Below are 15,381 nucleotides of genomic sequence, written 5' to 3' on the forward strand. Positions count from 1 at the left end.
AAAGCAAGCAGCCAATAGAGTGGGCACTAACACTTTTGTAATTGGGTTAGAGCAGGTTGAATTGTGACAGATTCTAATGATAAATTAATCACGGAAGAAAACTGCCGAGACATCGTAGTTGATACTACACTTGATGCACGTTATACAAATTAGTTACCTTCTGACGGGCAAATCCACTGACCAGCAGAAACGTGAGAAGACTGGAGCAAAGTTCAAAATGGCGGCGGGAAGGCAGCGGAATTTTCTGGTCGTTTGACGCGTGGTTAGCGTGAAAAGGTATAAGAATCTGAAATGGAAGTAGAGCCAGCTAATGAAGAAAAGCCTAGCGACGAGGAATGGCCTTTAGAGAGGGCTGAGGTTGGTGTTTACTTACTTTGATAGTTGGATTTATGAAGAGTTCGGCATAATGCGCAAACTGCATGGAACTAATAAAAAGGTGAGAGATCACTGTTGAGACCTGAAGATTCACCAAAAGCATAAAATCAAATCAGATCAGTATAGAAGACATGTTTGACAATCCAAACATACTAAACAGCTGTTCTTGTATTTATGTTTGTTCAAATAAAAATTATAAACAGCATGAATGATACATGTACCTCAAGCTTCTATTTATATGTTCAGATTATGCTGCTTTATTTTTTGCAATTGAGATAAATTGTATTCATACAGTTCTTATAAGCAAGCTTAAATCATGGTAGGAGATTGCTGGCTCAGAAAACCCAGACAAATATTTATCATGACCAATATTAGCTTGGAAACCTTCAAACAATGAGATGGTCTTCACAGAAGTTAAGAGGTGTGTTTATTTCTGGTCATCAATGAGCGAAAACAATGGCAGATCTAGGAGAGGGGCCTGGGTTCCAGCATCTCCCCCCCCCCCCCGCACCCCGCCCCCACACCCCAACCCAAGTGGCAAAAAATAATAATAATAATAACAAAGATACTTATGGATCAAAGATCCAAAATTTGGGGGGCCCCACCTTATTTTTAGCCAAAAGGGCTGGGACCCACACGTTATAAAGAGATCTGGATCCACCCTTGGAAAAATATACTGTTTTAATTTTGAATCTTTATCAGATTGCAGTGCAACAGCTGTATGAGTTCAGGGACCATTATTTTGAACACAATTCTACTGACAAAGCATTACTGAAGAACCAAGAAACTCAAGAAAAACTAAAAGAGACTCTGAACATACTGGATTATGTACAGGGTAAGAAGAACTTAGATTACATTGCATCTAGAGGACAATCCAGGAAGCTTAGCTTTAAAATTATCTTCTTTAATGTACAGTAACAGACCAGGCTACAAGAGAGAAAAAGTGGCTTTAACTATGGAAAAACATTATCAGGACTGCTCTGAGATATCTAGATTTAAATGCAGTATTAAAGCTAGCCTGTGTAGCAGCCATTTCCTTTCCTTTTCCAGGCAAAAAGATGTAGCGAAGGAGGAGCGTGCCTGGGGTGAGCAAAAAAACTGGGAATAAGTGGGGAGAAGGTGAGTGAAAGTTGGGAGGCCTCCCCCTGTTCCTTGTTTTCGTCCCCTTTGCGTGCTTTTTTGGAAAAGGAAAGGAAACAGCTGCTATGCAGGCTATATTAAAGCACTTGGAATTCACATTTTAGGGGAAGGCAGGAAAAAAAAAAAAACTAACACTGATGGTAAAGACATGTTCAAAAATTTGTGATTTAGTTTTAATGGGCAAATTTTGTTATCAGTTTTAAGAATCACACTCACATTATATGTTTCATATGAAAGTTACCCTTAAAAAATAAATAAATATTATAAAATTATTATTGTTTTTATTTGAATTTGGAGGTGTGGTGGCCTCATGATTAGTGTGCTGACATTAGGATTGGGCAGTCCGGGCTCAATCCCTGGCCAGGGTAATTTTGTTGTGTTCTTGGGCCAGACACTTAACTCTCACAGTGCCTCTCTCCACCCACGTGAATAAATGGGTACTGGCAAATTTAGTGTTGGGGAAAACCCTGCAATGGACTAGCATCTCATCCAAGGGGAATAGAAATACTTCCAGTCACTTCATGCTACAGAAACTAGGGTAAGCACCGGCCTGATGGGCCACTTGGCCCATATGCAGACTTAACCTTTTATTTGAATCCAAAATTTTATGAATCTTGTAGCTTCATGTGAGGAAACAGCCAGATGCTTATTTTTACGAGGAAAAGCTCTGAATGTGATGGCTGAATATAATCCCTTGGCAAAAGATGCTCTCTCAAAAGCTGTCAAGTTGGATCCTAAACTAGTCCAAGCCTGGAATTGCCTTGGAGAATGTTACTGGAAGAATGGAGAAGTTGAGGCAGCCAGGAATTGCTTTGTTGGAGCATTAAACCATGTAAGTAAATTTATCATGACAAATTTATTAGTTAATTAGCATTTTTAAATGTTAATTTTATTTGCTTTTAATTTAGTTAATAATATTCTAGTTTATTAACTGTCAGTGAATAGAATTTGAGACTTTTATTTTGAAATTATTGTTGTTACATCAAGACTGTAATTCCTAGTGGCTAGGAACTACAGTCTTGATGTTACTGACTGTCAATAATTTTTTTTCTCTCATTCCCTTTGCTTAATAACTCTCATTCATTTTTTCCAAATTCTCCTGAATTACTCTTTGCCTTCTGAAAGCAATCATTAGGAGTCACTCTGTAAGATTTATTTTGTAGTCCCATCTTAAGAGATGATGGTAAGAGATATTACAAAATAAGCAGTAGACAAACACAAAATTGTCACAAAGTAGCATTAAAATATCTGAGACTGATTACATGGTTGCAAATCAATAATTATATGAAAGATCATATACTTGAACTGTGGAGAAAGATATGAAGACATAGATGATCATCACAGTTATATAGTTACACAAATTAAGCAGCTGTGGAATTAAAGCCTGAATGGGATTCAAACCCATGACGTCTGTGATACCAGTGCAGTGCTTTACCAACTGAGCTATCAAGCCAACTGGGAGCTGGTCATATTGTTAGTTCATAATATACCCATAGATGGCAAAGAATGCAAATGAATATATGAGTGAATGATCATATATTTGAACTACGGAGAAAGATATGAAGACATAGATGATCATCGCAGTTATATACACAACTTAAGCAGCTGCGAAATTAAAGCTCCCAGTTAGTTTGATAGCTCAGTTGGTAGAGCACTGCACCGCGGTATTGCAGAGGTCATGGGTTCAAATCACGTTGAAGGCTGAATTCTTCTCAGGCTTTAATTTCACAGCTGCTTAAGTTATGTATGTAACTGTGATGATCATCTATGTCTTCACGATTACATGGTTATTTGGCTCTTTGATGAAAATTCATTATTTTGTATAAGATGTTGTCCTTAAGTTAAAAGCGCGCATATTTCATCCTTAGACAAAGAATAAGGAGTCTTTACGGAATTTGTCAATGGTATTAAGACAGATTGGAAAAGGTAAAGTTTCATCGTGATCAACCATAAAATCAAAGTATCCAAAGTAACTGTTAGGGGTTGATTTTGTTTTCCTCAGACTTTTCAGTTGCTCTTCTCTCTGTGTATGGCATCTACAGCCTTATGGAAAGGCCACTTAACTTAATCACCAACATCAGTCTGCACACACAACCATAGCTTGCCAGTTGTCGGAAAGAAGAACAAGAAAAAAATTTAAGGAGCCTTTTAATGCATGTATATGATGTGTTGTAAGCAAATATTTGGGCATCTGAAAGTAGACAACCAGAATACACTGAAGGAAAAATCAAACATTAACTCATGCTATGTAGAACATTAAGGATTGATAGCAGTTCTATTTATGAGTTATTTGGGTGGGCCGGGGTGATTACTTGAAGTTCAGAAGCCAGGGGATCTTTTTTGAAGAATGAGTATCATAAAAGTTAACTATTTTCCACACAGGCTGGGTCACCATGTTCAAACAGTATTAATTTTGTGTCGCAGATCAAAGTGAAAAAGTAGAGAACATCAAAACGAGTGTGGAAAAAGCCAAAGAAGCAGTGCAGTGTGATGTAAAGGATGGAACCTCATGGTGTAAGTGGATTAGTACAATGTACTTAACTTGAATTCTGATCAGATTACACATCACCACCAACCAAGTACCTCAGGCTAACCTATCGTTTTTTGATTCACTGTGCATTGTAAACCAGAGGATTTCCCGTGTCAAGTCAAGGGATGAACAAGACCTTTATTACAATGATATATTCACTGCTGTTTTGTAGGCAGATCGAAATATTTCAGTATGGCCACTGCTGCCCTTATGGACTAAAGTGGTTTGAAAAATATATGAATGATTTTACTCTATTGTGGATACCAGTGCTAACGGTTTTTGTACTTCAGTGAAATCTTGAGTTTTCGAATGCTCATTTTTCTAAAAATTATCCCAATTCTTTGAGCTAAAAGTCGTGTCCCTCTCCCCTCAGTGGAACATTGTAATTTTACCCCCACTTTCTCAAACTATTTGATTTTCAAACCAAGTTTTGTTTCCCTTGGAGGTTTAAAAAATTGGGATTCTGTGGCATTTGATAATCTGATGGCAGTTGACTGTATGGATAGAAAAGTTTGCTATTTTGTGGTTTATATTATTTTGGTTTTTATAATTTACCATTGTTTCTTGTCTCATATTTAAAAAAAGTGGAAATCAAATTTAACCACATCAGCTGCTAAGTCAGTCAGACTTTGTTTTCATTATTGATTCATTTTTTGTTCTTTTACACCACAGATGTTCTTGGCAATGCTTACCTCTCATCATTCTTTTGTGGTTCACAATCACCTCAGCTGATCAAGCAGTGTATGACGGCTTATTCACAAGCTGTAAGTTTGTACCAAGTGCCATGGTCTAGCCTGCGAGCAACCTCTTGGTAGGGATGGAAAGGAGAAAGAGAACAACTTTCCTCTTTCCTTCTTTACTTCCCTGCAAGGAGCCTGCTTGGAGGTTGATGGGGTGATATGGAGAGAATAGTAACATCGACTCTTACTACATCACTGTCTTGTATATGTTTTATTTATGAGCACTTCTAATTCATCCTTTTCAGTCGCACATCATGCCAGCACCCTTTTGTAACTGATCTGATGTATGTTACCTCCTACATAGCCTACACAGCAGACATTAAACGGGGGAGGAGGAGGCATAAGTTAAAACATGGATCGAAGGCGGGGGACTGGGAGAAAGGAACAACGCCTGCTATAAGAACCCCTTTTGTTCATTTTTGCATTCGCTGACAAACGCAAAATTTTCATTGGCTACTATTCACTGAATAACTTATTAACTGTTAGCTTCCTCACATTTTTGCCTCCCTATCCCTTCCCCATTTCTGGCTGCAACGCAGACTACCTCCTACATGTACGTTTATATGGGCTATTGCTTATTTCTGTTTACACGAAACTGGTCATTTTGGTTGTCTTCCATTAATTTTGAGTTCAGACATTTCTTGGCAGTATAAAGATCCGGTGGCGAGAAATAATCCAGATTTGCACTTCAACAGAGCAATGGTGAGATTATCTTAGTAATACAGTGGAACCCCACCTTACAACCACCCTGGTAATACGACCACCTCGTTATTACGGCCACTTTATTCTGGCTCGAAAAAAAGCTCAGTCAGTCATTTTCTTCTTTAAAGAACCCCTTTAATACGACCACCCCATTAATACGACCAATTTGTCATGGCCCGAAGATGGTGGTATTAACAGGGTTCCACTGTATTCTGATTAACTATTATACTCAAAAAATATCTTATTGTTCTATGTTGTTTCTTGAAACTCTTGCCATGGTAGAAGTTTTTTACACATTCAGATAAGCATCTTTGTTCACTGTTCTGAATAAAAGTCTTACAGTTACTTGGAAAGACAAACTCTTGTAGTTTTTATCATCATTCCATTGTAGGCATACAAGTTTCAAGAGGAATATAAATTAGCCATAGATGACTTCAAAAGAGCTGAGGCACTGGATCCAGGCTGGACAGAACCCAGTGACGAGAAATTTAAACTGCTCAACATCCTGACAAAAACACTTGACCTAGTTGAAGGAAAGGTAAAAGCTTAACAACACAATGTTCAAAACAAAATTGTAATTTTCCTTGTATAAGAAGTAGCTAAAGATTGAGTAAGTGTCATTAGATAACAAGGAAGGTCCCTCTTAAGAAAGTTTGTTGGTTTCAACTGAACACTCACACATTTGCTGTGTACTAAGGTGCTGTCTTTCTTGGTTATTTGACTTAGCATTTCATTGATTTTAATCAGATTTAGCAAATCTATACAATATAGTTATAAAATGTGACTGGGGCGACCAACTAAAGTTACCATGTCAGTGGGTATAGTTTAAGGTTCATTCTATTCAAAAGTGAGCTGTAGATGATAACACTCCTTTTACATGTAGGTCCTTTTTCAGATGAATTGTCACAATAGGAACACATCATATATAGAATTATTATTATCATTGCTGTCGTGCACTACAGGGTAAATTAAAGGCCAAGAGGCTCCATTCCATGGTCCATTCCTTGGGACCTTCAGATTTGGGTCCTTATGGTGGTGGCAGCTACACCAGTCCATCAGGTCAGACAGTCCAGCTTGATCATGTCCCTCTTTCTAAACTGGTTCCTGGTTCTAATCCCAACAAGGTTGTTGTCGGCAAAGTTGTTGGCTCCGTTCCGATGGATGACCCAGTACCGTAGTAAGTATTTCTGAAGTCAACATTAATTTTACACTGGACTGGATAAAATTCCTGTATTGGTGTTGCAAGACAAGGTGGAAATGGACTTTCTCATGGTCAATTGCTAAAATCATCAAATGACTTGCTAATTTCTTGGATTGCTGATCAATTGGCGTTTGATTAACCTTATCCTTACTAAGTTTTATGCACAATTAAGTTCGCAAGAATTTGGGAGTTGTATTTCCTGAGTAATAATTTTTGCGATTCCAGGAAAAAAACTGTGCACAAGTAGTATTATTTGCAAGTAGATTGTATATTTGCAAGGACAAATTGAACCATATTGCCAGCGAGGCTGTTAGTCAGAACATTTAAAATTCATGTTACTAGTGTTTCTTGCATAACCAGGGGTGTCTGTGGCAACCATGATTTATAGCTTACTAAAGGTTGTTTCTTCTCAGTATCTTTGCCCTGGTGGACAGTGAAGATCAGTGTTTACCAGTTACGGTTTACAACATGGCTGTAGGATCAGGGTTTGCTGTTGGAGATTCTGTTGCAATTCCTGAACCTTTCTCCCAAGAAACTAACTTCATTGAAAATGACCAGGTAAATGGATTAACTAGTAAGTAATATATTGAAAGTATGAAGACAGGTGCGCAACTTAAGCAGTTGTGGAATTAAAGCCTGAAAAAAATTCAGGCCTGAACGGGTTTCGAACTCATGACCTACGGGTATATAGTGAACTCACAACATGATCAGCTCGCAGTTGGCTTGATAACTCAGTTGGTAGAGCGCTGCACTGGTATTGCAGAGGTCATGGGTTCAAATCCCGTTCAGGTCTGAATTTTTTTCAGGCTTTAATTTCACAACTGCTTAAGTTGTGTGTATAACTACGATGATCAATCATGTCTTCATATATTTCTCCGCAAATATATGATCTTTCATATATTCACTTGCATACTGAAAGTATGTTACTTTCTAATGCAACTGTTCTATTCAGCATTTAGACAACGATCCTAGAATTATTTGCAGTATGATTCTACCAAAATAACAATGTGCGCCTTTAGACTAATTATTGGCTTATATATAGAAGAAACTTTTGCTGAAGGATAAAATAAATAATTTCTTATGATGTTCGGTCAAGTAAATGAGAGGCAACAGTTGTTTGTTCTCCTTAGTCTAACCAAATCAGTCATAAATAACTCACATCTCTCTTCTGGTAGGCTTTCATTTTTGGACAGCTAGTGTAGAATGGCATCTGTCAATCACCCATGCTATAAAATGCTAAGCTGGTGACTACCTATCTTGAATGTTAAAAATATATTTAGTTCCACTTTATTCAAAGAGTTTTTTTTCTCTCTCTCTCTCTCTCTCTCAGACATTCAAGTTTTCATCTATTCGGGTTGATAATCCAGTTGTGCTGGTTGTGAACAAGAAAAAGCTTAATTCCAATAGACTGGCTCCTTCAACTCTTTTGGTGACTACAAAGAGCGAGTGAATTATCAGACGACTTCCCTTTGAACGAAAATATCTGCAGTCTTGTCTGCTGTGCATCAAAGCTACAACAAAGCTTGAGACAAACTGATGGAAGTGATTGATCCAGGGTGAAGTGCACTTACAGGAAATGAATTTACTGTCAAAGGAAACACCTTCAGCAGAGTTTTATGGCAACTCTTTAATCCAAGAGTGATCAACTTGTGAATTCTCCTTTCAATATCAATACATTGTCAAGAAGTCAGGTGATGAGAATATAGAAGTTTTAGTCTGAAAATGTGTTCTTGAGAGGCAGGGTTGTTAGGAATTCTGGTTTAAATTTATTTATTTTTTAACAAAATGTATGTATGTGATAAAATTTTATGGAATGGATGAGAACTGTTCTGACCTCTGGGTGTGAAAATTCCTGTTTGAAGTTTCCTCTTAATTTTTACGACACTGGACTGGATTTTCATTTATATGCATGTATATTATTTTGTTATCATCAAGGTCTTTAATTAAAATAGAAGGTGAAATTACCACAAGAGGAGTGGTTAAGCGAGTATTGGTCCATTGGAGTGAAGCGCACAGGTCATCTGGCAGAGGAACAGCAGCATTTTAGCCTGCGGTCCAGTCGAACGTGTCACAAAATCCCCCATATACCCGCGGTGCAAATTTGTCTGTGACGAAGTCTACAGCATTTTCGTGTAGCATGGTTAAATGACGTTTGTAAATGATTGATTTGTGTGTGTGTAAAATTAAATTTACTTTTAGGGATTTGTAACTGGAAATTTCGTTGTATATAGTTAAGTTGAATTTCTTTTGACTGTCGATCGGTTTATGAATAGTGATTGGCATTGAAACATTTCTCCTAATAACTATAAACGACAAAACTGGAAATAAATAACTGAATTATTGAACTCGTTGTCCAGTGCTGATTTCGATATCGAAAATGCTGACTTGCAAGTTCTGTGCTTCTTGTTATTAATGATGCTCCCTGAAATTACTAAGTAACATCTGCTTGACTTTGGCAACCACTTTGGAAACTGTAAAAAATCGTGGAGAAACTTTATTTGGCGCGCTTAATTCCCAATAACACAGAATTGCTTACTGCATTTATTTTTAGAGTATTCCTTCACAGTGATTTGAGCCCTTTCTCCTCCCAGATTTTCACGTTTTATGTTATCGACAGCCTGAGCTTCGTCTTCCGCACTTTCTGAGAATTATAGGTGGGTGATGTTTACGTCGTTGTCAAGTTGCAAAAATAACATCATGACACAATCAAAACTGAAAGTAGCCGCCGCTAAAAGGGAAAAAACCCGGGAAAGTACCTAATTTAGGGGATTCCCGGAAATCGAATCTACTCGCTTGTGATTGGCCAAAAAGCAAAGGCGCCATTCAAGATTATTGACATCAGTCATGTGAGGAAAAGTGACGTTTCCAGGGTCAAGTCTAGCCAATCAGAAGCGTAGAATTAGCGCGGGTTTCTCAGAAAACAGGGGTTTTCACCGAAAAAAACAATTGAGGGCAGTGGTGTTTGGACCTTGTTTATGATATTTCTGTGCATGTAATTCCGAGAATGAACAGTCTGGGTGCATAAAACGAAGCCATACAACACGATCGAAGTATTCAGCGTTTGAGTTCCAAGGCGAGAAAAGGTACTTTCTTCCTTTCTGTAATCGAAAAAGTAATCTTCAGTATTCTTAGGAGCGATTTCTTTTCTTTTCTAACACCTAAGTACGCTAGATTTGGCTTGGCTCCATACAAATTTGATCGTTTAACGCCAAGTGGTAAGTTTAAAAGGTTTCTACCGTGGTTCAATGTGGTTGAAACCTAGTAATTTCACACAAAGCACCGTGCTGAAACACGTTTGAATATGTTCCCTTACCAAATAGAATGTAACTTCACACATTTGCAGTTCGAGTTTGGAAAGTACATAAATTGTTACGATAGAAAAGACACGCAACATGTAGACGAGCGATTTTGATGTCAATGGCGCTTGAAGTCATGTTGTGGTTATTCTTCTTGCAGGTTTTGCAAGCATGTCCACAAACATTTTGTTAGGCAATCCGTTTCGCCCGAAATGTCACCCGGTAAGTTTTGCTAAATTGAAACATCAGAACTTTATCTTGAGAGCGCGAAATGTTTGTTGCATGTTAATTTCAGCTATGTCGTGCGAAGTGATCCTTGATCATGCATTCGTCTTTCTCGACTCCGCCTCGTGTTTGTTGACGGATGCAGAGGCGCTTTTTATATCCCAATCTAAGACTGTATTTGGTAGTCCAAATTTACCGATGGGTATAATTTTTAAGACATGAATCTGAATTTCAGCAGTACAATCTGTGAGTAGCGTTTGCGGCAATCCGGAGAAATATTAATTTTGTTTTAGCCCAGAGCTGGAAAGATTGCGTTATATGTAATCCACAAAGGCCATGATATTAACTGGAGCCATCACATAGACTTTGTGTGCAGTATGACCAAAATGAACACCTTTGCAATAACTGTTACATACTATTGATCAAAAAACTTATGTGTTCACCTTTTTTGATGCTGCAAGTGCTTTCTTGTTTCGTATCAGCTCTGAAATAGCAAGTTTGATCGTGCATTTCTTAGAAAGGATTTGCATATAACTCCATGAAAATGGCACATATTTTTAGATACATGACGGGGCATGCAGAACCTTTAAGTTTGAGGTTAATACCAAAATTTACTATGACAAAATTAATCTATAAAGATTCTTTTCACGTGCAAAAGCACTTGAATTCTGGGACAAGTTTTAACTTATCTAGTATAATAATTCTTTGTTTGTCGGCAACGCACACCTTATATTCGCGACCTTTATGCATGGTGACTCCACAGGAAATGGATTTGACAAGGAGTTAGAAATTTTGTTCGACATCAAGGAGATAGGTTGGTCAAAATTAGGGCATTAAAAGTAGTTTTAGTATTCTAGGATTGTCTTGGTATATATAAGCATGTTGTGGTTGGGACCTTTGCAGATTTCCAGATTTGCAAAGCTCGAGGTCTTTTATAAAGTATCTTTGCGAATTTGGTTATTGACTAATGTTTTGTGACGTAGCAACGTAACATCTCCAGGAGACAAAATTTGCAATATGACACAAATCTCTTAAAAGCATTTTTCCCAGATCAGTTAATGGCGCTTACCTCAGCCATAATCCCCTTCCTTATTACAAGGTGTCTTTAATCACAGCAATATAAGCTTACATAGTTATGTTTTACTGTTTTAGCTGACTAATTTTCTCTTCTGTTCTCAGCATGGTGAGCTTTCAGTGTCAATGCTAAAAACATGGCTGTCTTCCTATGGCCATCCATCAACTACAGCTGGACCAATCATAGCATCAACAATCACAATTGAAGCCATTCAAGATCTGCTGCATGCAAATGGTTTCCCCATCGATGGTATGTCTTGACATTTTTGTAACATTAATCTTGTCAATGACAATATATTATTAATTTTTTAATATTTTTTTCCTTAGAAGCATTCACTTTTGATCTGAAAATATAAAACATCAGAATGTATATTGATTTTCAGGTGATAAACACCCTTTTTGTACGAAATCCTTCAATAGGCAATTCGCATGATAGCATCATTTGACTACAACTACCAGAATCCTTCACTTTTTTGTCTCTTATGTTAATTCAGGCAATTGTTATTTAAACCCGGCTGGGAATTCAAAATTTAAATAACAAGGAAAAAACAAAAGGAATTCTGGTAGTTGTAGTCAAATGACGACAACATGCAATCTGCTATCGCTAGAGAATTTCACACTTGAGTCAAATTTGTAATGCAGTTATATATGATTAAGCCAAGTTAACAAACAAGATTAGAATTTCATTTATATACTACTCAGCTACATGTGTACTGCTGTTTATTAGCTTAATCATGCCCTTCAAGGTAGCCATGTGTAGGGAATGGCTACCGTGCAAATTAATCAATGTACTGTTTTCTTCGTTAATTTTAACTATTTTTATTTTCTTGTCTCTCTGTTGCTAACAGCTCCCGGCTATGTAGACCTGTGTTCTGGACCATTTGAAGATACTCAATTTGATGCTGTTATAGATGTTGAGACATCTGACAATTGCATGGATGATGAAGGTAATTCTATTGATATAACACTCCAAATGGCTGTGAGATGACAGCAAAATCAAGAACCCCATTTGAAAGATTTTGATAAAAATACAGTGCTAGCACATTGTTTCTATAACTGTGTCAACTTTTCAGATCACTCTAGACATATCCTAAAGTTGGAAAAACAAATCTTTCTATATACCTTTACCAAATTACTTAGACAAATTTCCACTGTGTACTTCAGATACACCATAATCTCTATCATGGAGATGGAAAGAGAATGATGCTTTGTCATTAATCCAGTCAATATTCAATATTCAAATGGTGGCTACCATTGAATGATTTCTTTATTTGATTGAAGTTTTGGATCATTGATTCAAAATGAAAGCTATATCAGATTAACAATACTAATAATATTAAAAACCACTGGCCATTTAAAACTGAGCTTGTTTCATAAATAAGGGAAGCTTGTTCATGTTTGGATAATAAAAAAGGCCAGTTAGATTTGTTTTAAAGTATTCTTTAACTACCAAAATAAAAAGAGGTTTGTGATGAGTGGAACATAGAACTTAATTTTGTTTTTATTATTTAAAAAAGTTTAAAAAAAAAATAAAAAAATTTGTATTAGCAAAGTGGAGCATCTACACTGAAAAGGTTTAACCAAATCTTGCTTATTTTTACAGAACTCAAGTTCACAGACCTGGATGCTTGTTCAGAATATGGTTATGGTGGTTCAGACTTCTCAGAAGATGAGATCAACCTTTTCCAAGGTTAATATTTCCAGGATGACTAATTTATTTATTGTACAGCAGTTAGTTAATTTTGTTTTGCTCAGCAGTTAGTATATATTGCTGAATTGTACTTTGAAAGTACAATTCAGCAAAATATACTTTTTTAATTTCTCTGACGCCTTGTACCCTTTAGAAGTGCAGGCCTGTTCAAAATGTGCAATTATTATTGTCTCCTCATTCAATAGTCACCGTTTATTCACAGATCTGCCACTGACTCCTGATTCGCCATTGTTAGATGATGCTGCCGACATAGATTTTGGATTTGACTCAGGAATTGAGGCTGAGATGGATGAACCTCATGGTAATGTATTTTATCAGTTGTTTGTTATTCCCTTAATCAGCTCCACCTTCTATTAAGATACCTTTTGAGCTTTAATTTACATGCGCAAGTTAGACTAAAAATAAGGCCTACATTCTTTATGTAACAAAGTAAGTTCGGTCTCCAATCTCTACAGAATTTGCAGTTTTCATTTGAGTTCTGGATGATGAAGAGCCATTTTATCTTTTGTGGAAATGCAGAAAAAAGTCATTATCATTATCATTATCATTATTATTATTATTATGTTTTTTGCAAAATTCATAATTAGGCTTTCTCGTAAAAGTGCAGAACCTATAGACTGGGAATTGCAAGACTCCCAATATTTAACCCTGCACACTTCCAACACATAATTTTCTCTCAGAGTTAATAATAATAATTATTCTGTTGCTTTTCTGAAGATGGGACTGAAGGAAAGGATGAAAAGAAAGAGAAAAGCAAGAGTTGTGAGGAGAAGAAATCAGAAGAATCAAACCAGGAAAGTCAGCACAGTGAGACACAAAGTACACCAGTTTCAAACCCAGCAAAAAGTAAGTCAAAATGCAGTTGATTTCTTGATTAAAGTGATGCATCTTGCCCTTGAACTTTAAGCATTAAACTTATATTTTATTAACTGACTGTTTTTAATCAGAAGACACCAAAGCAGAAGATGAGGAGAAGAGAGAGACAGAAGAAAACAATGAAAAGGATGAAAAAAATGAAGACAAAGAAGACGATGGTAAGGAACTCTGTTCTACAACTAGCTTGTAGTTACTGTACATTCAAGAACATCATGTTTTAATATAAGACAGTATCCCCATTTGCCCTTGTATAGTGATTCCTAGGATGCTCTCTCCCCAAGCCTCACTAATTTTTTCTTTTTTTTTTTTTTTCAAATCCAAGGTGGCACTTTTCCGATCAAAATGTGCTTGAGTGCTTAAACTTGCATTGCTTGGGTTAAGTAATATGCTAGTGTTGAGTGGCAACTTGGCATAATAATATTATAGCTTTATTTAATTCTCTCTTTCAGATCTCCCGCACTTTCACTGTCACTACCTATGGGAGTTTCTTCACCATATTCTGTCAGAAAAACACAACAAGTACATTGTGTGGAAAAACCAGTCCAAAGGAGTGTTTCGCCTCATTGACCACAATGGCTTGGCACGCCTGTGGGGTAGACAGAAAAACAGGAAAAACATGACTTACGAGAAATTGAGCCGTGCACTCAGATACTACTACAGCAAAAACATCCTGAAAAAGGTCCCAGGACAGAGATTGACATACAAGTTTGTTCGCAATCTCCATGGAAAGAAGTATCCGTTGTGAACTGCAAGAATTTTGGCTCCATCATGTCAGTTTTAACTACTAGCTGTCTTCAAAAATGGTGAAGGAATGATATGGTGAATAATTTGACGTTCTGTTTTCAGAACAGGCCATGCCTGATAACAGGGCATTAAGAAGTCATATAAGCCATATAAGTCATGACTATAATCAGACTGCTGGAATCAATTTGTAGACAGGGTAATAGATATTACAGAATGGTAACGATAATGATTAACTTGTAAGAACAGTAGTGTGTCTGACGGTTAGTCTGTACGTTTGGTAAGCAAACCTCCTAGAACTGACTTGGTAACTTAACCATTTTTTACATTTTACAGTCAGTTATTTGATATCTGACTCATACAGAGAAAAATATACTTCATCACCCTAATACTCCTGATGGGGTTTCCTCCCAAGAGACCAACTGCATTATGCCATGGCCCTAGGAGACTGCACCATAGCGAAGTGATGTAGACAACATCCAAGTTTCATTTGATGGTGCAGGAAAAATGTTGTCCATGTTTTATCCAGTTGCGTCACAAAACTTGTGTCCACAAGAAAAAAATGACGTTGATCATTTCTGTGTGAGAAATGTAGAACTAGGTGAAGTAGTACATGCGTGAGTGGTCTTACATTGTACATGTATCCACAAGGTTGTAAATATGTAAAAATTCAATAAAACAATAATTGTGTCATTTCAGGCACTGTACAATATTCTGGTTTAACAGATAATTGTATTTATTATATTTTACTTTTTATGGAGGCTACATGG

General features: G+C 36.9%; 2 protein-coding genes and 1 non-coding gene across 6 annotated transcripts; all 3 read left to right on the forward strand.

Moving 5' to 3' along the window:
* Positions 1-216: 216 nt before the first annotated feature.
* Positions 217-9,033, forward strand: LOC145489030 (tetratricopeptide repeat protein 5-like). 2 transcript variants are annotated; one of them, XM_081467920.1, is made up of 11 exons: positions 217-357; positions 1,078-1,210; positions 2,136-2,347; positions 3,384-3,441; positions 3,940-4,029; positions 4,718-4,809; positions 5,434-5,487; positions 5,879-6,025; positions 6,450-6,664; positions 7,102-7,246; positions 8,019-9,033. In XM_081467920.1, exons 1-11 carry the CDS (start codon positions 292-294, stop codon positions 8,136-8,138), a joined length of 1,332 nt encoding a protein of 443 aa, XP_081324046.1. In that variant the 5' UTR covers positions 217-291; the 3' UTR covers positions 8,139-9,033. The 2 variants fall into 2 exon arrangements, with proteins under 2 accessions (XP_081324046.1, XP_081324047.1); XM_081467921.1 differs by lacking the exons at positions 217-357; positions 1,078-1,210 and adding an exon at positions 1,221-1,494.
* Positions 7,409-7,481, forward strand: Trnat-ggu (transfer RNA threonine (anticodon GGU)). Its single transcript has one exon. It is a non-coding gene; the product is annotated as a tRNA-Thr (tRNA).
* A 96-nt stretch (positions 9,034-9,129) lies between the features above and the next one.
* On the forward strand, positions 9,130-15,252 carry LOC145489031 (uncharacterized). 3 transcript variants are annotated; one of them, XM_081467923.1, is made up of 9 exons: positions 9,130-9,771; positions 10,145-10,206; positions 11,389-11,533; positions 12,132-12,230; positions 12,887-12,973; positions 13,197-13,295; positions 13,712-13,840; positions 13,945-14,028; positions 14,320-15,252. In XM_081467923.1, the coding sequence occupies exons 2-9, from the start codon at positions 10,156-10,158 to the stop codon at positions 14,613-14,615; spliced, it is 990 nt and encodes a 329-aa protein (XP_081324049.1). In that variant the 5' UTR covers positions 9,130-9,771; positions 10,145-10,155; the 3' UTR covers positions 14,616-15,252. The 3 variants fall into 3 exon arrangements, with proteins under 3 accessions (XP_081324049.1, XP_081324050.1, XP_081324048.1); XM_081467924.1 differs by having other exon boundaries at positions 13,230-13,295; positions 13,942-14,028; positions 14,320-15,250; XM_081467922.1 differs by having other exon boundaries at positions 13,942-14,028; positions 14,320-15,248.
* The last annotated feature ends 129 nt before the right edge of the window (positions 15,253-15,381 follow it).

Source organism: Orbicella franksi, chromosome 6, assembly GCF_964199315.1.
Source record: "Orbicella franksi chromosome 6, jaOrbFran1.1, whole genome shotgun sequence".
Taxonomy (NCBI): Eukaryota; Metazoa; Cnidaria; class Anthozoa; order Scleractinia; family Merulinidae; genus Orbicella; species Orbicella franksi.